This window comes from Mus pahari, chromosome 17 (assembly GCF_900095145.1).
Source record: "Mus pahari chromosome 17, PAHARI_EIJ_v1.1, whole genome shotgun sequence".
Taxonomy (NCBI): domain Eukaryota; kingdom Metazoa; phylum Chordata; class Mammalia; order Rodentia; family Muridae; genus Mus; species Mus pahari.
The window spans coordinates 45,865,520-45,892,359 of record NC_034606.1 but is presented as its reverse complement, the minus strand read 5'-3'; the positions used below and the strand labels follow the sequence as shown (position 1 = coordinate 45,892,359).

At 42.3% G+C, this 26,840-nt stretch overlaps 1 protein-coding gene across 6 annotated transcripts in view; it reads right to left on the bottom strand.

Annotated features, from left to right (window-relative positions):
* Tnrc6b (trinucleotide repeat containing adaptor 6B) overlaps positions 1–26,840 on the bottom strand; it is a 217,188-nt gene that overhangs the window by 141,114 nt on the left and 49,234 nt on the right. For 4 of the 6 annotated variants that reach the window (XM_029548218.1, XM_029548217.1, XM_021216504.2 and 1 more), the window contains 2 exons: positions 25,556–25,646; positions 764–831 (listed from right to left, as the gene is read on the bottom strand). In XM_029548218.1, the coding sequence (XP_029404078.1) occupies positions 764–831; positions 25,556–25,600 (113 nt within the window). In that variant the 5' untranslated portion in view covers positions 25,601–25,646. Of the gene's footprint in view, positions 1–763; positions 832–4,610; positions 4,651–10,954; positions 10,974–25,555; positions 25,647–26,840 lie in introns of those variants that run through there. The other 2 variants (XM_029548221.1, XM_029548220.1) reach the window with 2 other exon arrangements.

The following is a 26,840-nucleotide window of genomic DNA, read 5'->3' as shown; positions in this document are numbered from 1 at the left end:
ATCCCATTCAGTTTAGGAAACTACTGTCTAAATAAAACTCAGAGTGATGTCAGCGCTTTAAGTCCATCTTAAGTATTTTTCCTTTAAAAGGGCATATGAAAAACCAGTCTGCTTTGAAACACCATTTTCTCAATTCTATGACAGACTAAGGGAAAATACGATCTATTTACAGCCACTAAAAAGCTATACCAAAGGTCCCGAATTGAAGTTTAAAACCAGCCGCTTTTTCAGAAGTGGAAAGAGATAAATCCTGAATTACTAAGAATGTTGGCTAAGTTATAATATTTTTAGCATCTGTTTCATCAGATAAAAACTTAATTTTAATAGTGATCAGAAGTTTCAATTATCACTGGAATTGAATTTCAGGGTAGTGTGCAGACAGAGCCTCGCTCCGAGTGTGCAGACAGCCCGCTAATTGAGCCTCCTTCATGAAGACATTGCTAAGGAAAGCAAAGGAAGCACCAGTTCATACTTTCTTTGGAAAACACCCAAACTTAATTAGTTCAATTTGGAACATCCTGAGCCGTAAAGCCTTTGCTTAAGCATAACATAAATTTTGATTAGCCAAGTGTGAAAAACAACAAAGGCAACTTTCTTGTCCCTCTAGTTAATCTATAAATAGAATCAAGGCATCAACAAAGCAACTGGTATGCTCTGCAGGGTCTCCGTCGGCTACACAGCCCAGCCACCGTGCTCTCAGCACACTGAACCAACTGCTTCTGGGGAGCTGTAATAGGACCCTTTTAATAAAACTGTGACTCACTGTTTGCTTTCTTCTCCAGGAGGTGGAGTCTTGCCATGCCCTTCCATTACAAAATCCTCCTGTTCCACCTGCAAAGGCAAGCACCACAGGTCAGGGGCAGTCAGTACCATGATGCGCTTACTCCAGTGCCAGGCCCTGCCTCTGCACACCCACAGGGTGTCACTGCAGTGTCTAGAAGTTGAGACTTTCATTTTCCAGGTTTGCTCATGGCACTTCTCCTTCAGTGAATAGGTTTACAGGATGAAAAAGAAGATCAGCAACTCATGCAACTGTGACAAAGGACTAGCATCCGGAACACAAAATACTATCTAAGAACCAATGAGAAAATATCAGCCCGTGAAAAACCTGCAAAATGACTGGTTAGGAGTGCCACTGAAGAGAACACATATATGGTCCTTAAACACATGAAAAGCTGCTTAATTTCATGTCAGTCAGAAAAATGCAAATTAAAACCACAAAGAGATACCATTTCACAACCTACAGATTGGGTAAAATGACAAAGCCCATCAACCTGGAGTGTTAGAGGTAAGGAGCATGGCAGCTCTCCACTCCTAGTGGGAGGGAAAACTGGTATGACAACTTTGAGAGAGTTTGTCCTCACTTGGAACATTTGAATACAGACTTACCACACAAACTTCAAATACATTTCTAGGTATGTGCTCTAAAGGGACTTTCAGAAAAAGACAAAAGTCTCAGTCCCTCTCCTCTCCTCTCCCCTCCCCTCCTCTCCCCTCCCCCTCTCTCTCCTTCCCTCCCTCCCCCTCCCCCTCTCTCTCCTTCCCTCTCTCCACCTCTCTCCCTTTCTCCCTCCTCTCTTCTCCCCTCCCCTCCACCTCTCTCCCTTTCTTCCTCCTCTCCCTCCCTCTCCCTCCCCCTCCCTCTCTCAGTACAGACAGGCAGGCCTCCATGAGGGTCCTATAGCTAGTTGTTCTTCTAGCTGGGCTACCCTGTCTGGCCTCAGTGGGAGAAGCACCCAGCCTTGAGAAGACTTGGAATGGCAGGAGGAAGAGAGGGGGAGGGGGAAGGATTGTTGGGGGGTAACCAGGAGGGGGGGGGGGACAGTGAGTGGGATGTGACGTAAATAAGTAAAATAATTAAATTTTTATAAAAGGCATGAACCACCAACATCCAGCGGAACAGTAACATTTTTAACAGAAAATACAAAAATGAGTATCACTGACAACAGAATAAATAGGTTAAGAGATTTTTTAGCTAAGTTACAAAAATCTAACCTTTGTTGAAAGAGTACCTTCATTCCTTGGTATCTATAGAGGACTGACTCCAGGACTCTTAAGGATACCAAAATCCAAGGAGGCGCAGTACAAAGTAGTACAGAATTTGCACAAAATCTATGCTAAGATAACATAGTTTGTATCACTGAGCCCAGAATATATTTTTTACTTTAACATATTATTTATTTATGTGCACATATATATGTATATATGTATATATATATATGTATATATGTATATATATATGCATGTATGTACATAAATACATGGGGAGGTCAGAGGACAAGCTGTGGGAGCTGGTTATCTCCTTCTACCATGTGGGTCATGGGAACTGAACTCAGGTGGTCAGCCATATTAACAAGAGTTTTAACCCACTGAGACAGCTCACTAGACCAAGATGTTTTTGTTTGGAATAGGATCTCATGTAGTCCTCACTAGAACTGAACTTGCTATTATGGGCTTGAGGTTGGCCTTGAACTTTTAATCCTCCTGTTCTTACCACTTAAGTGCTGGGATAACATGCAACCCCTATGCCCAGTGCTAGATTTCTTTTAACACCTAATACAAAATGGGTGCTATGTGAATTGTTGCCATAGTGCATTGTTTATGGGATAACCAAACTGTACGTGCTTAGTGTAAGGACAATGCTTTCTAGTATTTTTTTCTTAACACAAAGAAATCCAGTATCTCATCCTTGGTAGACAATAATTGTATGACTGAGCTAGAGCCTTTACCTATTTCCCCTGACCTCAAGGATTTTCTAGCTTTACGTGGCTGAGTGTTTTGGGTGAGGAACTCATACAGGGAGGATGATCTAAACAATAGGCTATGACTTTACTTATGAATATGTACAAACACATATGTATATACAAACTCTTGCTATAGTAGTCCAGGGTGGCTTCAAACTCACAGTCCTCCTTCCTCAATCTATATATAATTATTTAATTTAAGGATTTATTTTTTTATGTGTATAGGTGCTGTGCCTACATTTATGTCTGTGAATCCCATGAGTGTCTGCTGCCCATGGAGGCCAGAAGAAGGCACTGGATCTCGGATGGTTGTGAGCTGCCATGTAGGTTCAGGGTATCAAACCTGGGTCCTCTGGAAAGCAGCTAGTGTTCTTAAACTGGACATTTCTCCAGCATTCTTACAGTTTTAAACACTTACAGGTCGAGCATTCCCAACCAGGAAATTTTATTATATTTGTACTTGAAGTTTCAGTGTTGAAAGTATTTTGGATTTCGGATTTCTAGATTAGGGATACATGATCTGTAAATGCTATGCAAAAATCACAAAACCCAAAAGTTTAAAAATCTGAAATACTGCTGGTTCTGAGCATTTAAAGATAGTGAAAACTGGGCTGAAGAGATGGCTCAACGGTTAAGAGCATTGACTGCTCTTCCAGAGGTCCTGAGTTCAATTCCCAGCAACCACATGGTGGCTCATAACCATCTGTAATGGAACCTTCTGGTATGTCTGAGGATAGGTACAGTGTTCTCATAAATAATAAATAAATCTTAAAAAAAGATAATGAAAATTTAACCTGTATATATGTACAGATAAATCTATATAAATAAAGCTTTGACTATTAAGAAAGAAAATGATTAATATGTAATTTAGGATTAATAATAAATTTCTAAGGAAAAGAGGGATTTTTACTGCCAGGTATTTACTGGTCATAAAGAATACCTCGGCTAATGGGCTTATCAGTCCTAATGAAAATTACCTCAGGGCCAGGCGTGGTGGCTCACACTTTTAATCCCAGCACTTGGGAGGCAGAGGCAGGCAGATTTCTGAGTTCGAGGCCAGCCTGGTCCTCAAAGTGAGTTCCAGGACAGTCAGAGCTATACAGAGAAACCCTGTCTCGAAAAAAAAAAAAAAAAAAAAAAAAAAAAAAAAAAAAAAAAAAAAAAAAAAAAAAGAAAGAAAGAAAGAAAGAAAGAAAGAAAGAAAGAAAATAAATTACCCCAAAGGCATAATTTAAAAATCAATGAATGGGGTGATGGTCCAATGGTTAAAAGCACTGACGTTTCTGCAGAGGCAAGGTTTGTGGCCATTACCCAAATGGTGGCCTACAACCATTCCATAGGCTTTGATATCCTCTTCTGACCTCTGCAAACCAAAGGAACTCACATGGTATTCATGCAGACATTTAGGCAAAATATTTATACACAGAATAAAGCAATGAATATAAAACAACCAGTGATGACTGAGACAGGCTGACTCCATGACAGCCTTCAAATTGGCAGTTCAGAAGACTAGGCTTCCACCTCTATTTCCAAGAACTGGGCAAGTGTAAGCAAATCAGTTACTGGAAAACCCCCAGGCCCAGGCAGCCAATCAGAAACTGCCCAGCCATTAGTAGCTGCCCTATCACCTGGCCTGAGGTAAGAGCAATGGGTCATCTAGCCCCCTACACTCCAGCAAAGGTTCTAGAATTTCCCTAGATATAGAGCCAACCAATTAAGATAAAGGCTACCCCTCTCTGGAATTCCCCTAATGTGCTTTAAATTGGGCCTGCAAGCTTAACCTGAGCATCTCCATCTTGGTAAATGATAGACCCCAGTATGCTGAACTTCTGCAGAATAAAAATAATGCTCTTTGCTTTTGCATACTATTTGAGTCCAGGGTATCATTCTTCAGTGAATCACGAACTGTTACATTTGGGGGCTCTTGTCCTGGGTTTGCTGGAGACCCCATGACCCCAACAGTGGAGTGTTTTTCTGACGGGTAAGTCCAGGCGTCCAGTTGTCTTTCGTCTTCTCCATCTCTGTGTTTGTTTCTGTTTTAATCTGGAGGCCGAGAGGGACAAAGCCGTGTGTATTTTGTCACCCAGCCAGGGGCAACACAAGTCTATGGGCCTCCCATGCGTAGGGAGGAAGACTGTCTGAGACAGTCATTTCATTTTGTTTTTATTTTCCTGGGAACATCCTTCTGTGTCTGCCTGTATACAGTCAGTTTGTGCTTTTTGTCCTCTCCTACAAACTTTTCTTTGATTCCTAGGATGGGTCAGGCACAGAGCACCCCACTGAGCTTGGTCCTGAACCATTTTAAGGATTTTCACTGAGTCACAGGGACTCAGATCTAGTTGTTTGTCTCCTCAACTAACCATCTTTTGCAGTAACAAACAGCCCACCATAAAGTAGGATAGCCTGAAGAGGGGACTTTTCATCTCCCCACCATTTATAGGGTCTATGAGTCCAGGAGCCACCGGGACCATGTGCCACATATCACCATGTGACAATACCTGGTCAAGAAGCCCCTGGATGAGACCATTTTGACACCAGCTTCTCCCCACTCCCTGACCTTCTTTCTTTAAGGACCACTGGCCTCAGCCCCGTTCCTTGCTCTGCCCTTCTATTGCAGAGGAGCATCTCTGTCCCCTCCTTCTGTTCCGCTGCCTCTGCCCAGGCAACACAGGCAGAGGGAGGAGCAACCCCTGACTGCCCTGACTCCACTTGGAGTTCCCCTCACATTCAGACCCTTACTGCCCATAGGGTTAACTCTACTAAGGCCGATATCTCTGGACTACAGGACCCCCAGATGCTCAGGGAGATAGTTCATGACATATTTGCCAATAATAATCTTTACAACAGGAAGTCACAGAACTCCCCATTTTCAGAAAGACCATGAGCTCTCATAGGTCTTCTAGATTCAATCATGCTGACTTACCTGTCCATTGCAGATGGCCGCCAGCAAATGCTCCAAATACTCTTTACAACAGGAGAGAGCTGAGCATGCCTTTAATCCCAGCTCTTGGGAGAAAGAGGCAGGCGGATCTCTGAGTTCGAGGCCAGCCTGGTTTACAGGGTGAGTTCCAGAACAGCCAGGGCTACATAGAGAAACCCTGTCTTGAAAAACAAACAAACAAACAAACAAACAGGAGAAAAAGAGGATCATAGGAGCTGCCTGGAAATTGGTTCTGGGAGCAAATGGACTCCCCACCCAAGTCCAGACTGATACTGATGCAGTCTTTCCTTTGACTCAGCCTAATCCAGACTTTAACACTGCTGAAGGTAAGGAGAGGCTCTAGGTCTACTGCCAGATTCTGATGGGGGCCTCTGAGAGACTGCCAGACAGCCCACAGATTTATCTAAGGTGAGCCAGGTGATGCAGGGAAAGAATGAGAGCCCCAGGGAGTATCTAAAAAGACTTTTTGAAGCCTAAAGCACCTCTATTCCTTTTGACCCAGAAGCCAGAGAGCACCAATCAGATGTAAACGTTTTTTGTTAACCAAGCTGCCCAGACACTTGTCAAAGGCTTCACTATCTGGACAGCTTTGTAGGTAAGCAACTGACTGTGTTAGTAGCCATAGCTGAGAAGGTTTTCAACAACCAGGATACCCTAAGGATGGATAGAGCAGAGGACTGGTGAAAGTGGTACTTAATTGCTACCATAAGCCATGATGGTCCTGATGAGAGAGAGCTTAAGAGCCTAGCTCAAGGAAGGGGAAAAGCTTGCCTCTGGCATCCAAAAGCCAGCCTCTATTTGCCTTCAAATGGCAAGATTTGGAGAGAGGCTTCAAGGGACAACTGACTTGGACATGGCTGCCTCAGGGATTCAAGAACTCATCCACCATCTTTGACAATCCTTACCCATGAAGACTTGGGTAAGTACCAATGGGCCCATCCCCGCAAGTACATATGTTCCAGTATGTAGATGATATCCTGATTGCAGCCCCAGACTTAGAAACATGCCAGGAGGCCACATGAGCTCTGCTATAGGAGTTGACTCAACTTGGCTACTGAATATCTGCTAGTAAGGCCCAGATTTGTCAACTTAGATCACCTATCTGAGGTAAATACTCAAGGCGGGGGGGGGGGGAGACACATGCTGTCAGAATCCTGGAAGCAAACCATCCTTAACATCCCAGTTCCATCAACCCGAAGGCAAATACAGGAATTTCTGAGATGTGCCAGGTTTTGCAGACTCTGGGTGCCAGGGTTCACTGAGATAGCCAAACCATTATATGAGGCCACCAGGGGCCAAGAAGAAAAAATAGAATGGACCCCTGAAATAGAGATGGCTTTTAAGACTTTAAGAAAAGCCTTATTGGTAGTGTTGGCCCTGGCTCTCCTGGACATTCACAAACCTTTCCACTTGTATGTGGTTGAGAAAAAGGGGACAGCAAAGGAGGCACTCATTCAAACTTTGGGGCCATTGAAAAGACCTGTGGTTTATTTATCTAAGAAGCTGAACCCAATAACCCAAGGATGGCTGGCCTACTTCCAGATCATAGCTGCTAGTCAAGGATGCTGACAAAAACAAAACAAAACAAAAAACACAGGGCAGCAACTTGTAATCACCCCCCCCCAACAGTTTGGAGTTCTCAAGATTCCACTTATCTGATTGATGGCTGTCCAATGCCAGCCTGTTACACTTTCAGGCTCTACTTTTGAGTCCCCCTCACATAAGCTATAACCCCTCTTCTGCCCTAAACCCAGCCACCCTGGTACCTGACCTGTCCTCAGATGTGCAGCTTGATTGCTCTATAGTCCTGCGACATGTCCAAAACATCATGCCAGACTTGACTGGCATACCCTGGCCAGGGAATCTACTTCATGGATGGGAGCAGCTTTATCCAGAATGGAATCAGGTATATAGGTGCAGTGGTTAATGGACTTGGACTCTGTTATTTTGGCAACTGCTTTGTTGCTGGGAACTTCAGCCCTGAAAGCTGAACTAAAGGCTCTAACCCAGGCTTTAATACTGGCAAAAGGGGCCATATCTAACATCTACACTGACAGCAGATATGCCATTGCTATGGCTCATGTACATGGGCCCATATACAAAGAGAGGGGATTATTGGCTGCTGAAGGAAAAATATCAAAAATAAAGAAGAAATACTTGCTTGAGTTCCAGTCCTGTGTCCTTTGGTGATCAACAACAATGTGGAAAGTGTAAGTCAAATAAACCCTTTCCTCCCCAACTGCTTCTTGGTCATGATGTTTGTGCAGGAATAGAAACCCTGAAAAGACTAAGGCCCCAATCAAGAAACTGCTCCAGCAACCAAAATCAGAGGGTCAATGACCAGGGGCTAACTGGGAATATACAAAAATAAAACTAGGAATATATGGATACAAGAATTGGCTAGTTTTTATATATACCTTTTCAAGATGGGTAGAACCCTACCCTACCAAGAAGGAGACTGCCAATGTAGTGGAAAAGAAGTGTCTGGAGGACATCATACCCAGGTATAGTTTTCCTATGTGCTTATGTGTGACAGTGGACCAGCATTCATCTCTCAGGTAGCTTAATCTCTAGCACAGGTTCTTGGGGCCAACTGGAAATTACTTTATGCTTATAGACCCCTGAGTTCAGGGCAAGAAGAAAGGATGAATCATACCCTAAAGAAGGTCTTGACCAAATTAACCCTTGAAACTGGGGGTGACTGGGTATCCCTCCTACCTTATGCCTTATATAGGGCTAGGAATACTCCCTATACTTTAGGGCTCACTTTAGGGCTCCCCTCCTATGCTGCCTAACCTCCAGTTTGATATCGTAGTTGAATATGACCAACATAAGTTTTTTAAAGCCCTACATAGGGTCCAGAAGCAACTCTGACCTGCCATCTCCCAGATTTATGAGTCTGCTCCTCCCCCTGATCCCCACTGCTTTGAACCAGGTGATGAAGTCTGGACTAAGAGACACAACCACAAGACTCTGGAACCTCTTTGGAAGGGACTTCACACCATGGCCCTGACCATGCCTATGGCTGTTAAGGTGGACAGGATCAGGACATGGATATACCACTCCCACATTAAGCCTGCCAGGAGAAAAGATCCAGCAGTTAAGGTTCCATCAGAGAAGTCTTCCAGATGAACTGCTATAAGACTGGAAGGTCACTCCACACTCTGTCAATTCACTGAAACTGGGCCTCAGCACTCCTGATCCTGTTCCCTTGATGCTTATGATTTGCTGCACCAGCCACTAGCCCCCACTAGCCCTTAATCTAACCTGGAAGATAGTGAATGCTGCAAAAGTGGATGAGGAATGGGACCCCTTGGGTCAAAAGCCCTTTCCTGGTTACGGTTACAACTCTCTCAGGACATGAAGGACCCACCCAGTCTTGGTCTCTGGCCTTTTATGTCTGATGGTGCATGCTCAGAATCAGAGCCAGCAAATCAAATGGGGAGGCCCAGAGTCTGTTTTCTGTGAGGCATGGGGATTTGAATCTGGGTACTCCTGGGGATGATGCAACAACCTTGTCATCTCTGCTTTTGGTCACCATCATTCCCTCATCAGGACCCACCACCCTTTTGCCCCAGCGAGGTCTCACTTCATCTAACCAACTGTTTCTTGAAACTATTCCACCTCCTGCAATACCCACTCCATTGCCTGGGTCAGGACCCCTACAATTATTAGAAGCCACTTTCCAGGTTCTTAACTCCTCCCATCCAGACTTAACACAGGACTCTTGGTTATGCTTAAATGCTTAGCCCCCCTTTTATGAAGGAATTGCTATCCCTGGAGACTATTCACAGACTACATATAGCACTCAATGTAGATGGCAGCAACAAGATAGAGGTAAGCTGACCCAGCAGTCAATAACAGGAAAGGGATTCTGTATTGGAAATAAAGTACCTTTCAGCCTATTCCTACCTCTGCAACTGCTCTGTAACCCCTACTATTGTAAGATATATGCTTCCTCCAGAGAATATTTGGTGGGCTTGTACCTTACAGCTTACTCCATGCATTTATGGCCTGGTTGTAAATATGACTGAGAATTTTTGTGTCCTAGTATAGTTTGTATCCAGAGTGATTTATTACTCTGGGGAAGATGTTTTCAACCACCTAGTAACTCCAAACAATCAGGTAAAAAGGATGGCCATTTCCGCTATGTTACTAGGTTCTTTCCTTGGCATAGGCCTGGCCAGAGCTGCTAATGTAGAGGCCTCAGCCTTAATACTCTAAGATAAAAATTACAGGACCCTATGGATGCAGATATATAGGAGTTGGAAAAGTCCATCATGGCCCTGCAGGATTCCCTATCCTTCCTGAAAGAAGTACTCTTAAAAAAAAAAATGTATGTATTTTGTATGTATAAGTACACTGTAGCTACCTTTGGACACACCAGAAGAGGGCCTCATCTCCCATTACAGATGGTTGTGAGCCACCATGTAGTTGCTGGGAACTGAACTCAGGACCCCTGAAAGAGCAGTCAGTGCTCTTAACCACTGAGCCATCTCTCTAGCCCCCAGAAGTACTCTTATAGAACAGAAGAGGCCCAGACTTGCAATTCCTCCAGCAGGGAGGACTCTGTGCAGCCTTAGGTGAGAAATGTTGTTTCTATGTTGACCTCTCAGGGGTGGTAAAAGAATTCATGGCCTTAGTCACAAAGAGACTAAAAGACAGAAGAATAGAGAACAGTATCAGGATTGGTATGATCCTCTTCAACTGGTCTCCTTGGCTGACCACCCTTGCTCTACCCTGACAGGTCCTCTTATCCTACTGAAGTTGGCCTTGACTTGCAGATATGTAAATGCTTAGTTACGTTTGTTAAGAATGGATTTCCACTATTCAATTGATGATTCTCAATAATACCAGCCCATAGAAACAACAAACATTCAAGATGGCCCATTATTGAAGTGGGAATTGAGAGGACTGAGACAGACTGACTCCATGTCAGATTTCAAATTGGCAGTTAAGGAGACTAGGCCTTAATCTCTGTTTCCAAAAACAGGGCAACTCCAGGCAAGTCAGTTACTGGAAAGACCCCAGGCTTCAGGCAGCCAATCAGAAATTGCCCAACCACCAATAGCTGCCCTACCACCTGGCCTGGGGTAAGGGCAATGGGTCAGCAACAGTTTCCAGGCTTCCTCAGCCACAGTTTCCAACCCCACCCAATCCCCAACTCCCCAGCCCCAGCAATAGTTCTGGAATGTCACTAGATATAGACAACCAATTACCCATCTCTGGAATTCCCCTAATGTGCTTTAAATTGGGCCTGCAAGCTCACCTGGGCATCTCCATCTTGTTAATGGTAGATCCCAGCGTGCTGGACTTCTGCAAAATAAAATGAATGCTCTTTGCTTTTGCATACTATTTGAGTCAGGGTTATCATTCTTGGGTGAATCATGGACCCTTACAACAGACAGGTCCAAGGAGTTGGGATGACAGTTTAAAGAGGAAGAAAAAATTTCCTATAGGTTCTAGTTATGTGGAAGACAGACAAGTACCATGGTATGCTCAGGGTTAGGCACTTGCATGAAGCATGACAATATGAGTTTGACCCCTGGAACCCATATAGAGGAAACAGAGAACTGACTTCAGTAAATTATCCTCTGATTTCTACATATACACAGTAGCATACATGTATCACAAATCACTAGCTGGTATCTCAGGGGTCTCAGAACTTACAGAATGTTTCTATACATATTAGTGGAAATTACTGTAATGACTTACAGTCTGTAGTCCGACGAACCTAACAACGGGCAGCTGTGAATGGGACATCCAGGAACCCAGTATTTGCTCAGTCTCACCAGGCTAGCTATCTAAGCTGGTCTTCTGTAGACGTAAGCTCTAACAGATGTGCTGGCAAGTAAATCTTCCTTCTTCTAATGTCCTTATGTAGGCCTCCAGCAGAAGGTATGGCTCAGATTAATGATGTATACCACCATGCCTGGATCTAAAAATTGTTTTGTCCCAGGCTGACCTTGAACTCAGAGATTTGCTTGCCTCAGTCTCCTGGGACTAAAGACATGTACTAGGCCTAAGGTTTTCATGGCCACTATGCCTCAAGATCTCTATGTCAAGATCCAGGTTAGAAACCTGTCTTCCAGCCTCAAGATCTGGATCACAGGTGTGCCCTACATATCTGGACTGTAGTTCATTCCAGATGTAATCATGTAATCAAGTTGACAACCAGGAATAGCCATCACTCTGGTATGGTGGCTCATGTAATCATGGTATAAATGCAGGAGTATCACTGCAAGTTCAAGGTCAGTCTGGACTACACAATGAGTTTCAGGACAGCCATCCATGGCTATACAGCAAGACCTTATCTCAAAAAAAAAAAAAAAAAAAAACCCAAACAAGAAAGTACTGAGCTGTGTTTTTATATACTTGACCATATAAATGTCATCTTTTAATCAGGTGAAAAAAGGTTTAAAAAAAAAGAAAGAAAGGAAAAGAAAACTCTGAAATGTAATGTTTCTGGGAACTTTAGGCCTCAATTGTTTCCTCAAAGATGTAGTTTCCCACTCAGATAGATCACAAAACTGTCTTCCTAAATGGTATTCTCCAGTTTAAAAAAAAAAAAAAAACTCTCAATTGTGACCACTGTTTACTACCAGAGAAAAGTCCAAATGGGTGTTTTACTGGTAACCAATACTACAATATCACAATAACACTAAGCAGCAATAACTGAAAACCTCACAAAATCCTCAGTATCAGTCCCAGATCTTCAAGTCCAGTTCTCGAGTTCTAGCTGGCTGGCCCAATAGACTCAAAATTAGACAATATCTTATTTCCTAAATTTTCTTTTCTATTTTTATCCCCCATTTTTCTGTTGTCCATTTTTGCATGCTTCCATGTGCACAGTGAGCACACATATGTGGTATATGCATGTGTAGGTATACATGTAATGTGTGTACATTCATGTGAAAGCCCAAGGGGATGTCAGGAATCATACTGGACCACTCTTTACCTTAACTGTTGAGGCAGGGTCTCTTCTCAATCAACCCCCAAATCTGTTGATATGATCAGTCTCATTAGTCAGTTTTCTATGAGGTTCCCCTAGTTCTATCTTCCAAGGCTGGAATTACAAATGGGTTGCCACACCCATCTGGTATGTATGTGTGTTCTGGAAACCAAACTCCTGTTCTCTTGATTGTGTAGCCACTGAGCCACCATCTCCCTAGCCCTCTGTATCTCCTAATTTTGTTTTTGTTTTTGTTTTTCAAGATAGGGTTTCTCTGTGTAGCCCTGGCTGTCCCAGAATGCATTCTGTAGACCAGGCTGGCCCCAAACTTACTAGAGATATGCCTGCCTCTGCCCCCAAAGGCATGAGCAACTGCCACCTAGCAATCCATCTTCTAATTCTTATGTAAATAGTATCACAATTTACTAAGACCCCTTAGTAAGAAATCTATAATATACATGAGCTCCTTAATCTCTCTCCCTTAATCTCACATTCAATGAGATTCCAAGTGGAACTTGTACCTGGGGTACTGAGCAGGTGTTAGGCATTGTTAAAGAACTTTAAAAACTGTTAAAATCACTACTGGTGCTGTTGATGAGTTCTTCAAGTTCTTATCTTCTGATAAGAACATTCTTGTAAATAAGTACATATGGAGGGAAGCAGTGTGTTGACTCAGCACTGTTGAGCTATTGCACTCTCCCTTGCTGCCCCACCTTCCCTGAGCAAAGGGACTGCCAGTCAAACAGCCAGAAGCCCTCTCTTATTCTAGCACCAGCTGTTTTAAAACTCCTCTGACACATTCAGGAAAACGCATGATAATCCAGCTGTTTGCTTTCACTCCTGAAAGTCCAAGGCCCAGGGAGGACTGTTTCAAAGTACCAGATGTTTTGCTATTAGAAACCTCCATGAACTCGAGGTGACTGCAGCTAGAGAGGGTGCACTTTCCCTATGGCCTACTAGAAGGAATTCTGTGACTGGTCTAGAAAGAGACATTGCTGACTAGTGCAAACACAAACCCTCATTTGCACAAGATGTTTGCTATGACTATATAAGCAAGCGGGAATGATTGTAACATTATACTCAATAAATGACTTTTCTCAAGTAATTTTTCTCTGCCTTTTCAGGCTCGGTTGGGAATAAAAGAAACAACAGTGAGGCAGTGGCAGAGGCAGCAGAGGGGCAGCAATAGCAGAACAGCTGGAACACAGAGCTGAGAGGCCACAAGTAGCCAAATAAAAGGCAGAACTGAGCAGTAGGTAGGCTGAGCTGCACACACAGGAACACATGCACATCCATACACCACACATATGGACAGAAACAACAGTAAAAGGCAGTCATCATCCGAACAGTGACAGCTGAAGTCATCCCTTTGGTCTTCATATGTGCACACACAAAAACAAGTCACAGAAATTCGTAGCACTGTAGCAGTTTCCATCCCAGGTCAGGTGTTTCGGTCAGTAACCCTAGCTGATGTATGACCTGCCAGCATCTGCAGTGCAAAGCACTGGTAATCCATGCACTGCCCAAAGCACCTGGTGTTAATGAGACACTTGGTTTTGTATTAATTTTTGGTTGATACATGTTTATAAATCTTTTGTCAAGTTTTCATAACTCCACCTTCTTCACCTGTCTGAAACAAGTGGCCTACCGCTCCCTCACCTTAGCTGGAAACAGGAGGCTTGGGTTCTGAGGAATTCTTCTTTCTCTTGCACCCAATGCCCATTTTCATTAATTCTGTCTCTTCAACTAACATATATTTTGCAATCTTTCTTAATCTAAGATTTACTTTGGCTTTGTGGTCTCAAATATCTCCCTGTTATTATTTTTTTTTTAACTACCCCATCTTTAACCACCTGCAACTCTAATCTCCAGCCTTCCGAGTGCTGGGATTACAGGCGTGCGCCACCATGGCCAGTTTTTGAATTATTTATTTTTATCTCATGTGCATCAGTGTTTTGCCTGCATATGTATGTCTGTGTGAGGCTGTCAGAGTTTGGAGTTACAGACAGTTGTAAGCTGTCAATATGGGTGCTGGGATTTGAATCCTGGCCCTCTGGTAGAGCAGGTAGTGTTCTGAGCCATTGAGCCATCTCTCCAGCCTGCTTTTTTATTTTCTTAATATACTTATTTTTACTTTTAATTTATTTTTACTTTATGTGTATGAGTGTTTTGCCCAAATGTAAGTATACTACATGGTGCAGAGCCTGTAGAGGCCAAAAGACGGTGTCGGAGCCTCTGGAGCAGGAGTTAGTCAGCTGTAAGCTGCCATCATGCTGAAACAAACTGCTTGTCCTAACTGCTGAGTGACCTCTCTAAGCCCCCTGCCTGCTCTAACTGCCCAAAATTTTAAGAGTAAACTACAATCTGTATTTCCATTTCTCACTTGAAACATGATTTTTTAATTTTTGAAATTTGCAATGAAGACTGATTGATTGCCTGATTAACTAGTTTCTATAAAGTTAGGCAAGTGCTCATTCACTTAGCTACACCCCAGATCTTATATACACATTTTTAAATATCAAATAGTATCTCCTCCTCAATTCTTATTTCCCTTCCTTTTCTATCCTCCCAATCTGAGTCATCATTTTTCTTTATATCAATATTTACCTCAAACAATGTTATTAGAAAGTAAATAACACATAGAGCCGAATCACATGGATATAATCAGATATATAATCACACGATATAACTCAATTTCCTTTCTTGTATTTTCCCCCCTAGAAGCAGCAGAGTAAGCGTGCACACTCCCACAGTTGCCACATGGAAGATACATGTCATTCTAAATTCTGCTTGGGGGTACTCTGTTGTTTTTCTAAAATCTTCTGCAATTTTCTATTATGTTTACTTTTCTTAAAACGCAAACCACTAAGTACAGCTCTCTTCTCTGGCTGCTTGTACAGGGCAGGCCCTGCAGCCAAGCAACAGCTTCTTCAGGTGCCAGGCTTTCCCTCTATGGTCTTTTGGGGGGGGGATTGAGACAGGGTTTCTCTGTGTAGCCCTGGCTGTCCTGAAACTCACTCTGTAGACCAGGCTGACCTCGAACTCAGAAATCCGCCTGCCTCTGCCTCCCAAGTGCTGGGATTAAAGGCGTGTGTCACCATTGCCTGGCCTCCTCTATGTTCTTGACAATTTCCTCCCCTCTGATTTCTCTTCCAACAAGTCCTGTTATTTAATGTTCAGTCCTGGGGTTGATCCACTAACATTTTTTTTTAACTTATCCATGTCTCTCTCACCAGTATTTTTCACCTTACTTTCTGAGGATTCTCTCAACTTTATCTCCCAACACTTAGAACAAATGGATGTTTTTGACAAGGTTCTGAAGAAGGAAGCCAGAATCTGAAACACACTAGGTAGGTAGTCTAGGACTATAGCATGACATCCTTGCCCTCACAACCATTATCTGAACACTAAGCCCACTGCTGTGTAGCCAGAATAGTCTATCACTTCAAAAGAATTGTGTCACCTGAAATCCAGTGGTCCTTAAGAACAAGTCCTTATTCCCCACTCTGGTCGCTGAGATTTGTGTCTCTATGACATGACAACTCCAGGTAAGTGAGATGACACACTTCTTTTCTAAATGCTTATTTCACTTAGCATAGTATTACCAAGCTAATCTATGTTGTAACACGTATCCAGATTTTCTTCCTTTTTGAGGATGAAACATGTTCCATACACACACATACATACATACATATACATATATACACACACATATATCTACACATACATATATACATAAAAATATGTCACATTTTTATCTATTCACCCATTAAGAAACATTTTGATTGCTTTCTAGATTTTAGATCTTGTGAACAATACTTTTACCAACATAAGTAGACAAATATTTGTGTGGCATGTGTATGCATACCATGGTGTATATGTAGAGCTCAGAGGCAACTCTGCAGAGTCAGTTCTCTGTTTCTACTTGTATGTGGGTTACCAGGCATAGTGGAAGCACCTTTACCCACTGAGCCATCTTGCAGGCTCCCAAATAAATTTTTATTACTTTCATTATTCCCTAACCTCTACCAACATTGAACAGAGTAGACACCACTACCCTTTTGAAATTCTTTTCTGCCTTGTGCTCTCATATATATTTCCATTTTATTTCCTTTTGTCTCCCTCACCCAATATTAGGGCCTGTGGATTTATTACTTAGACTCAGAATGCTTTTTTCCAATATTGTTACATGAAAACTTTCTTTCCATCATTTAGACACCCGCTCGGGTACCATCTCTTTGAGCAGAGCTTCCCTGAAGCATCTTCCATATTCAGTCACTCCCTTGAGTAACACAGATCACTCCAGAAGGACCTCTTATTTGTTCATGTGTTCTTCTGTTTGGCTCCGCATCAACAATGCAAATTCCTGAGTCAGACACTCTGAATGTCTTCTTCACTGTAAGCCTGGCACAAATAAAATATCTGATAAAGCTAAAGGGATGAATACAGCTTCTTGTTCCCCTGTTCCCTAAGCATGCATTTCTCCCAGCATCTGTCCCTCAACTTCTCTCTCCACATTCTGCCACAGCAATTTACTATTATCTCACAAGTTCATCTATTACATTTGGGTGATTCCAATTCTGTCCTGCATCCTGAACCATCCTGTCATTCAGTCAGGTATCTTCACCTGGAGGGCAGAGTTAGTGATAAGGATAGTATATAGCATCTCAAACCTCATACAGGAAACAACATTCATTCTCTTCATTTCCAAACCTGATTTTCTCATGGATTCTCCTGCTACTTGAAGGGTTAGGTACAGTGCTATGGGCGCAGGCTTTAAGACCCTCAAGCTGCAAGGAAGTCAGTCTTCTCCTGACAGCCTTCAGATGAAGATGTAGAACTCTCAGTTCCTCCTGCACCATGCCTGCCTGGATGCTGCCATGCTCCTGCCTTGATGATAATGGACTGAACCTCTGAACCTGTAAGCCAGCCCCAATTAAATATTCTTATAAGAGTTGCCTTGGCCATTGTGTCTGTTCAGAGCAGTTAAATTCTAACTAAGACACACCTATATCACATTTGTGACTGAGATTGTCTGTGGGAGATTGTCTTCACTGTTAACTGATGCCCACTGTGGGCAGCAGCAATCACTATGCAGGAGGCCCTAAAAGAAAGCTGGCTAAGCATAAACTTGCCTGGCAGACAGTAAGCAGCATCCTGCATGGTTCCTGCTCCACTTTGCCTTTGAAGTTAGTTCCTTAGTGAGAAGCAATGCTATAAGGAATAGTAAGCAGGCCTTCTTTCAAGATCCTGTCTTGACTTCCCTCAATGATGGAAAATGAATTGGAATTGTAAGCCAGGACCATTAAAAGATCAACTAAACTGAACTACAGAAATAACATTAGTAACTACACCTACAACAAATTCTTCCTCTTTTCTGTTACTTCTTGCCATCCAAGCATTCTCCTTTCCATCCTTGCCTCAGATGCTCCCGACCCACTCCTAAACGTGTTTCTGTGAGACCCACTACCACCTGATTTCAAGAACCATGAAACCTTGTTATAATTTGCTAATGCCTCCCTGAGGCAGAAGGATTGTAAATTCAGGGCCTGCCTGGGTAACTGTGAGACTAACTCAAAATAGAAAAGTAGGAAGAAGTCTGGTGACAATAGTTGTTTGGAATGCATGAGGTCCAGGCTTCCGATCTCTAGTATAAAAAATGGAAGAAAATATGATTTAGGCAAAGGTAGGCAGGAAGTTGAAAATGATTATCACAATTCATTCTTTATAAGAAACATAAAGGAGGAGCCAGACTTTAATCCCAGCTGCACCCAAGAAGCAGACACAGGTGTTCAAAGCCAGCTTGGTCTACATAGTGGATTTCAGGCCAGCCAAGGATATATAATGAAGTCTTTTCTTAAAAATAAATAGCCATGCAGTGGTGGCACACCCCTTTAGTCCCAGCACTTGGGAAGCAGGTGGATCTCTGTGAGTTTGAGGACAGCCTGGTCTACAGAGTGAGATCCAGGACAGCCAGGGCTATGTAGAGAAACCCTGTAATGAAAAACCAAATAAATAAATAAAATAAAAAATAAATGGAGGGGAGGGAAGGGGAGTGGAGAGGAGGGAGCAGAGGGGAGAACAGAGAAAAAAAAATACAAGGCTGGTAAGATGGCTCAGCTAGTAAAGGAATTTTCTACCTAGCCTGATGACCTGAGTTCCATCCCTGGAACCTGCATGATTAAAGGAGAAAGAGGACTCTGTCGAGTTGTCCTCTGACCTACACAAATATGCTTTTGGGGTGTGTGGGGGGGAGTACACACGCACACACATCAGGAGACTACCCCAGAAAGGTGGTGGTTCTCCTCCTCACGCCTCCCACTAGAGCCCACACGGAAATGGATGTGCAGGGTTGGGTTGGCTGATAGTCTTCCTCCCTCCCTGATCTTCTGGAACAGAGTCTGACTGTGTTACCCAGGCCTGAGTCTCAGCCTGAGTGCTATGGTTATACCATGTGGGATTCAGATTCTCTTCCTTTGGAAATCTCAAGGTCATACAAATATTTTAGTCTATCTCCTCCAACAAGACTAATCAAAGACAACTGTACAGTAAAATGAGGATTTCATTTCCTTTTCCATAATCCGGAAAACTCTGCAGTCTAAAATAATCCAGTCTCTTGACACCATCTTGTTCATTCTGGCATCTAGCATTCTACTTGCTGTGTAGGAGATTAAAGACAGCCTTGAGGATTTTGCCAAACTTCTCACTGACAGGTAGTAATGTTGCCTTTGCCCTTTCAATCTGGAGTCCTTCTGTGACTTGGTTTAAGCTGACAGAACATGGAGGACTTCTGAGGCTGGGCCTTAAGATATCTGTGGCTTCTGCATTCTTGGAACATACCCTGGTGGATCCCAGCCACCTTAAGGCAAATAGAAAGGTCACATGGAGATGCACCTCAATGCTTAGTCAACAGCCTCAAGCTGAGCTCCCAGCTGGCAGCTGACACTGGCTGCCAGCCATGGGTTGAGTTGTCCTGGACATTTCTGGACAACTGGGCATCCAGCTGATTGCAGAGCCAGCCAATACAATATTGGAGCAAAAGAACTGCCCTACTGAGCTCAGCCAACTACCACCAAGTCATTAACGACAGCACAAGGCTGGTGTGGGAACTTAATATATGTAAAAAAAAAAAAAACTGCATTTTTTTTTTTTTAAGAGCAAATTAAGAGTTACAAGAAAATTGCAAAGATGGGGCTTTTCTACCCTGAACCCAGTCTATGCTCATTATTACCCTGGTCCTAACCTGGCCCATTTGTCACAATTAAAGAACCATAATGACACATTATCATTTACTGAAGTGTGTATTCCACTGAGATCTCATTAGTATTTACACATGTCCCTGGATCCCACTTAGGATAGCACACTGCATGCAGTCATTGTGTCTCCTTAGGCTCCTCTTGGCTGTTTCTCAGACCTTTTCATTTTCCTTGATACCTGCAGTCAGGAATTTTGTAGAATGCCCTCACAATGGGATCACTGCTGTATTTTTCTGAGTAGAGTAGGACAGTGGGCATAAGAAAGAAGTGCTGTATCAATGGCACATACTGGAAACACGGCAGCACGGATAATGTTGAACTTGATCCTCTGGCTGACCCTTGCCAGGTTTTTCCACTATGTGAAGCCATGATAAAGGAATGGGAAGTTACTAGATGCATCCTTCAGAGTGCAGTATCCACACAAGTCCTTCTACTTATCATACTGCTCAGCCTCTACCCACCTCCACACAATCGGGTAAACCAGAAACCTAATATTCTTCCTTCAAAGCTCAGTCCATGCATTCCCTCTTCCCCATGAAGCTTCCTTTAAGGAAGAATACAATGCTTTAAGGTAGATACACATTTAATGACAGTACCACAGACCACATCTGACGTCACTCTCAGGTAGACTGAAGTCCCCAGTGTGCAAACACTATGCCTCACTTGCAACACCTATAGCTAGGATACCATGAATCCTAAGTACCCAATAAGTGCTTGTAAACCTAATTAACTAGATGCCTATAGAGGAAATCCATTTTTGATAATATCTCAATAAAATAAAGGAAGGATAACACCAAACAGCTAAGGTCTAAAATATGTCAGTAAACGTACAACAGCGTTAGTCCTCTCTGTTAGTACACAATCCCACTCTGTTGTAGCTAGGCAAGGCACTAGAAAAAGAGATCATTACATTCAATGAGTGAGAGCCACTGTGACAGATAAAATCTATTTCAGGTCAACAGGCACATAAATGTCAAATGAAGTAGGTCACATGAGCCTCTAAGGGAATGAGGAATCAAGTGCTTACCTCCTACCTTCAGGATGTGCCAATAAAACCTTACAGTACATAATTCTCATACTTAACCTCTGCAAGTGTGGAACAAAGACTGACTCGTGGTGACTGTGTTGGATGTATTCAGTGTTCTTTCTTATATACAGTGGGGAAATTAAGAAATGGTCCTTGGTAAAAATATAAGGAATAGCACTGTGCCTCTGAAAGAAATATTTAGGGGACTTCTAGAGTTTTGCAATGACAACTCTGTTGATGTGTATACCTTTAGTATTTTTTTTTAAAGATTTATTTATTATATGTAAGTACTCTGTAGCTGTCTTCAGACACTCCAGAAGAGGGCGTCAGATCTTGTTACAGATGGTTATGAACCACCATGTGGTTGCTGGGATTTGAACTCCAGACCTTCGGAAGAGCAGTCGGGTGCTCTTACCTACTGAGCCATCTCACCAGCCCACCTTTAGTATTTATAATATGTACTTTCCTACAAGTAAATACACTAAATTTCTGAGACTCACTGGCCATATAAAATTGCATTCCAGTGACCACTCAGGGTAAAGCTAGGCAACAGCCCTAAACTAATGTGAAACTAACATTCTTGCTTCCACTGAAAACACAAGCACACCAATCACCAAAAGAATTAATAAACAATCTGTGTCAGCACCTGGACAGTTCCTGGCACACACAATGATCAATAAATATTTGCTGAATTAATAGAGAGAGAGAAGAAGAAGAAAAAGGCAAAAGTAAAACTAAGCAAGAAACCCAGGCACAGAGGTGCTCTGGAGGCAGAGGCAGGTGGGTCTCTGAGTTCAAGGCCAGCCTGGTCCACAGACAGTTCCTGGGCAGTCAGGGATCTACAGAGAAAGTCTGTCTCAAAAATCAAACAGGAAAAGAAGGGCAATAATAGAGTGGATGAGACGAATCAAATGTACTTTTTGTGTAAACTTGATGACTTGAGTTGAAGCCCCAGGAAACCATAAAAAAGTGTACTACATAAAGTTGTGTTCTGACCTCCACAGGTATAATGTGTGGCATGTGTGTCTACACACATCATCAATAATTAGAATAGTTTTAAAAATCAAAAAGTAGTAAGAAAGCAACAATGGAAAGTACACATTTATATAATTTTAGAATTATCTATGATTTACCTACTGTGGATTTTGGAAGTTATTGCCTACTTCATCTCTTTCTGGCAGAGGAAAAAAAAATCAGAATCTACAGTTCCCAACTCTGGACAAACATAATCTCTAATCCTCTCTGAATGTGAGCATTTCTCTGCAGGAAAAAGCACAGAAATTCCCTTCATGAGGAGCATCATGCTCCAAGAAGCTGCCCTTCCCCAGGGCACCCTGAGGCATCTTTGTTTTCTATTTAACATTCTTTTGGTATCTTGTAAATGTACTGACCAGCATACTTGTTTTTAATATCCTTAATATCTGCTCCACAGTTTCAACTCTAAACCTTTCCCTTCAAGAAGAAATCTTGTTATTCATGTTCTCAATTATTCAGCCCACTCTCTAGATCAATGATTCCATCTTTAAGACAATACAAAGAAAAGCTGAACTCACTCTCTTTCCTCTATTTTCCTCCCTGACCCTTAGGAACAGGAACTGACTGGCCTGAGCTCAGATCCCATGACTCACTGGTTCTTGCTTCCATCAACCTTGTAAATCTGCAGCCCGTTTTATATTTCGACTCCAATCCTTCCACTCATTCTTTTCTTCTTTTCTCAAGCAATCATGGCCTTCTCTAGTCTTAAAAAAAGAATGTGTTTGAGCTGGGTGGCAGTTGGAGTGCACATCTTTAATTCTGGCACTCGGGAGGCAGAGCAGGCAATCTCTGGGTTTGAGACCAACCTGGTCTATAGAGCAAGTTCCAGGACAGCCAGGACGACTTAAGGAGACCCTGTCTCAAGAAACAGAAACAGGAGCTGGAGAAATAGTTCAGTAGTTTGAAGCACTGGATGTTCCACTAGAGTTCCATTCCTAGCACCCACACGCAGCTTACAACTGTCTGTGACTGCAGTTCCAGGAGATCCATGGCAACAGGCATACACATGGTGTACATGTATATGCATGAAGGCACAATACTCATACAAATAAAATAAATCATTTTTTAAAAAGAAACAAAAATGTACAAAGCTTTCAAAATGTTTTATTAGAGGAATTTTTATGTATGTATAAAATAAATTTGAATGAACCTCTACACAGCCATCTCCAGGCTTCAACAGTTGTCCTGCATCTGCTCTTTTTGTCTCATCTATACCTCAACTCATCCACCCCGTATTCAATGACTATTACTTCACAAACTAGTGGATACAATCATCTGTGTCTATTTGTAATTTTTATTATTATAAATTACAGCATCCTATCAAACACAGAGCATTTGCAGCAAAACCATCTCTCATAGGTTTTCTCGTGTCCTGTCACTTTAATAAATCATTTGCTGATGTTTTAATAGATGGGTTCTTGTGAGGCTGGCCTCAAACTTCTGGATGCAAGTTATCAGCACCTTCAGTACTAAGATTATAGGCAGGAACTGCAGACATCGCCCACAGTGATCTGCCCACCACTATTTTTGTTTGTGCCCTGAGACAAGGTCTTGTATGTAGCTGAGATTGATATGAACTTTCTATATAGGCCAGCTAAAACTTGCAATCCTACCTCAGCCTCCTAAGTGCTGGAATTACGGGTGCAAACCACCATACTAGCTTTTATTACTTCTTTAAAAATCATAAATATATATCAATTTGTAGGGTGCTTGCCCAGCATGAAGGAAGCTCTCAGTTTGATCTCCAGTACCACATAAACCAAATATATCTATAATCCCAGCACTTCACTGGTTTGGAGAAAGGAGAATTGTGTGTGTGTGTGTGTGTGTGTGTGTGTGTATGTCCCTTGTATTTACATGCCAAGGACTTTGCCAACTGAGCCATCTCCCTCTTTCTGGAAACTCCCCTGATGATCTGTGTTGTAAAAGGCCCTCAAGTCCTCCTAAGGTGGAATCAGTTAACTTTAAAACTTCCATTCTGCCTTGCCTTTGTCTCCAGTGCTGTCACAGGAACACGGGCTTCCCTCTCACCTGGCAGCTACAACCCAGGGTTCCGATGCTTCTCCTACCTCTCTCCAGCAGTCTCCAGACGGGAAAGCTGATTCCTCAAACACATTTTGTTCTTCCCAGAGGAAATAGCTGTAAATGGCTGCCCAGTCCAGAGAACAGGTCCACACGTGGCCTTTGAGAAGCACAGGCTCTACACCCTTTTCTAATCTGCTATCACACTGGGCCACCTGGGCATCTGATCATTCCTGGAACGGGGGGGGGGGGGGGGCTCTGTTGCCCTCTCTTCTGTTTAGAACACTGCTTTCCTCGATTTTCACGTGGCTGGCCTCCTGGTCCTTTAGCTAGTATCTGTCTTAAAGGCCTTCCTCTTCCCAGCTCTTCTTCCTAGTCGCTTTTTAATCTATATATTATTTTCTGTTCTTCATAGTACTCACAGTGATTTATAATTAGTACCTTTATATTTATTTGTCTCTCTTTAAAATGTGACCATCCTGAGAATAACTACTCTCTGTTATATAACCTTATAACATACAATTAAGAATTACTTATTGTTGACTGGAAAGATGGCTCAGTCACTAAGAGCACTCACTGCTCTTGCAGAGAACTCAGGATTGGTTCCCAGCACCGACACGGTGGTTCACAACCATCCCTGACTCCCCAGTTCCAGGGGGTTCCACACCCTCTTCTGACATGCTTATGTACCATGTACGCTAGGGGTGCACATATTTACATGCAGGGAAAACATTAAAAAGTTATTATTAAAAAAGGAAATAGACTTAGCTCAAAACCACATTTTATAGAGTATGTTCCACTTATCCTCCAAGCCTTCTATTCACAGATATCCAAAATTAAGTTAAGATAGTACTGTGATAAAGTTTTACATTAACAAAAATCATTACAAATACAAAATTTTATATAAAAAAAATCAAGACAGGGAGATAATTTTTTTTTTATTAAAAAGACAATGAAGTTAAAGTCCAATTTCTCTTTTTGTTAATTTGAGGCAAGGACTTGCTACTGAGGCCTGGATGAATTGCTATTCATCTGATAGCCCGGGCTGGCCTCAAATTCAAGGCAATTCTCCTGTCTCAGTGTTTCAAGTAGATTAAAAACATGTGCTGTTGTGCCTGTGTTCTCTCGTTTTTAGTCTAATTTTGAACTATTATGTGGCTAAGTAACTAAAAACCAAGAAAGCCAATGTTTCCTTCCATCCCACAAAACAAAATTTGCATTATATATTTCTGGTTTGTTTCAAACTTTCATAAGTATATGCAATTTTCATAGTATAATTTACATTACAATGCTAGTATTCTAAGAATGAATGACAACCATTACCCAGCCTCTTAGGAGTCTGAGGCTTTAGGATCATGAACTCAAGACTTGCTAGGCTGCACACACACACACACACACACACACTTCAGTAAAACTTACTTTTAAGTTATCATGTAGCATGAAGAAGAAAACTGAGAAGATAGATCTCATCAGTCTAGTTTCTAAATTTACCTACACCAGAACATGCGCTCAGTCCATCCACCACCACTGCTGCTCAGCGTCTACTCCAGCTGTTGCTCTGCTGAGCAGTGTACTGACCTGGGAGCTGCTTTCTTCCTCTACTTCTCCCTCATTGGTTTGCATGGGAACAGACTCTGTGTAAAACTCTGCAGACACACACAAACACTGCCTGAGAAGTAAAAAGAGAAAACACGGGTAAGAACTTCAAGGTAAAAGTTTGCTTTTTCAAATACTTAGATGAGAATCTGTCATGGATATCCTGGGTAAAGTAATGACTTTAACTAGGTAGACCTCTCAGTGTGTATGTATTTATCGTAAGGCATCTGAGAAGAGGAAAAAGAGGGAGAGCTGGAGCAGGAAGCTTCCCCATCTTAGTGGACAGCTGGAAAGGTTCAAAGCACTGGGGTATTAAATAGTTTTACACTTCTAGACCCATTTGTTTGCTTTTGGCAAAGGTGATAATGGAACTCTTCAATGACTCTTATAGTAGACACCTGTCAAAAAGGATGCCATGGTGAGTTTCCCTTGGAATTGACTGCATTTCTTGGATTATAACTATGTTTAACATCCTTGGCTTTTGTAACTGGTTGTTTGAATAGGTATGGTCCCCATAGATTCATGTATTTGAATGCCTGGTCTATAGGGAATGGCACGATTAGGAGATGTGGCCTTGTTAGAGGAAATATGTCACTGTGGAGGTGGGGCTTTGAGGACTTAAATGCTCAAACTACACCCAGTGTGAAACATGTCCAGTCTTCTCACTGTCTTCAGATCAAAACATAGAACTCCTGGCTCCTCCAGCACCATGTCTGCCTATGTGATACCATACTTCCTGCCATGATGATAATGAACTCAACCTCTCAACTGTAACCCAGCCCCAATTAAATGTTTTCTTTTATAAGAGTTGCCTTGGTCATAGTATCTCTTCATAGCAATAAAACCAAAACAAAGACAGTAACTGAGGTACTTTAATTATGAAGTATACTTTTTAAGGAAAATATGCCTAAGAAACTAAATGTCAATTTTGTTCATACAAATTGACTTTTTATAGACTAATACAATAAATGTAGCAATGTCTCCTCTAATAATAAGAGCTGAGACCAGTGACACTGCTTCCAAGCCTGACACCTAAGATCAATTCTTGGAACCCACATGATGGAAGGACAATTCTTCAAAAGTGTGCTCTGACCTCCATACACAAATCATGTGCACACAATCAATAAATAAATGTGAAAAAATGGGCTGGTGAGATGGCTCAGTGGGTAAGAGCACCCGACTGCTCTTCTGAAGGTTCGGAGTTCAAATCCCAGCAACCACATGGTGGCTCATAACCATCCTTAACAAGATCTGATGCCCTCTTCTG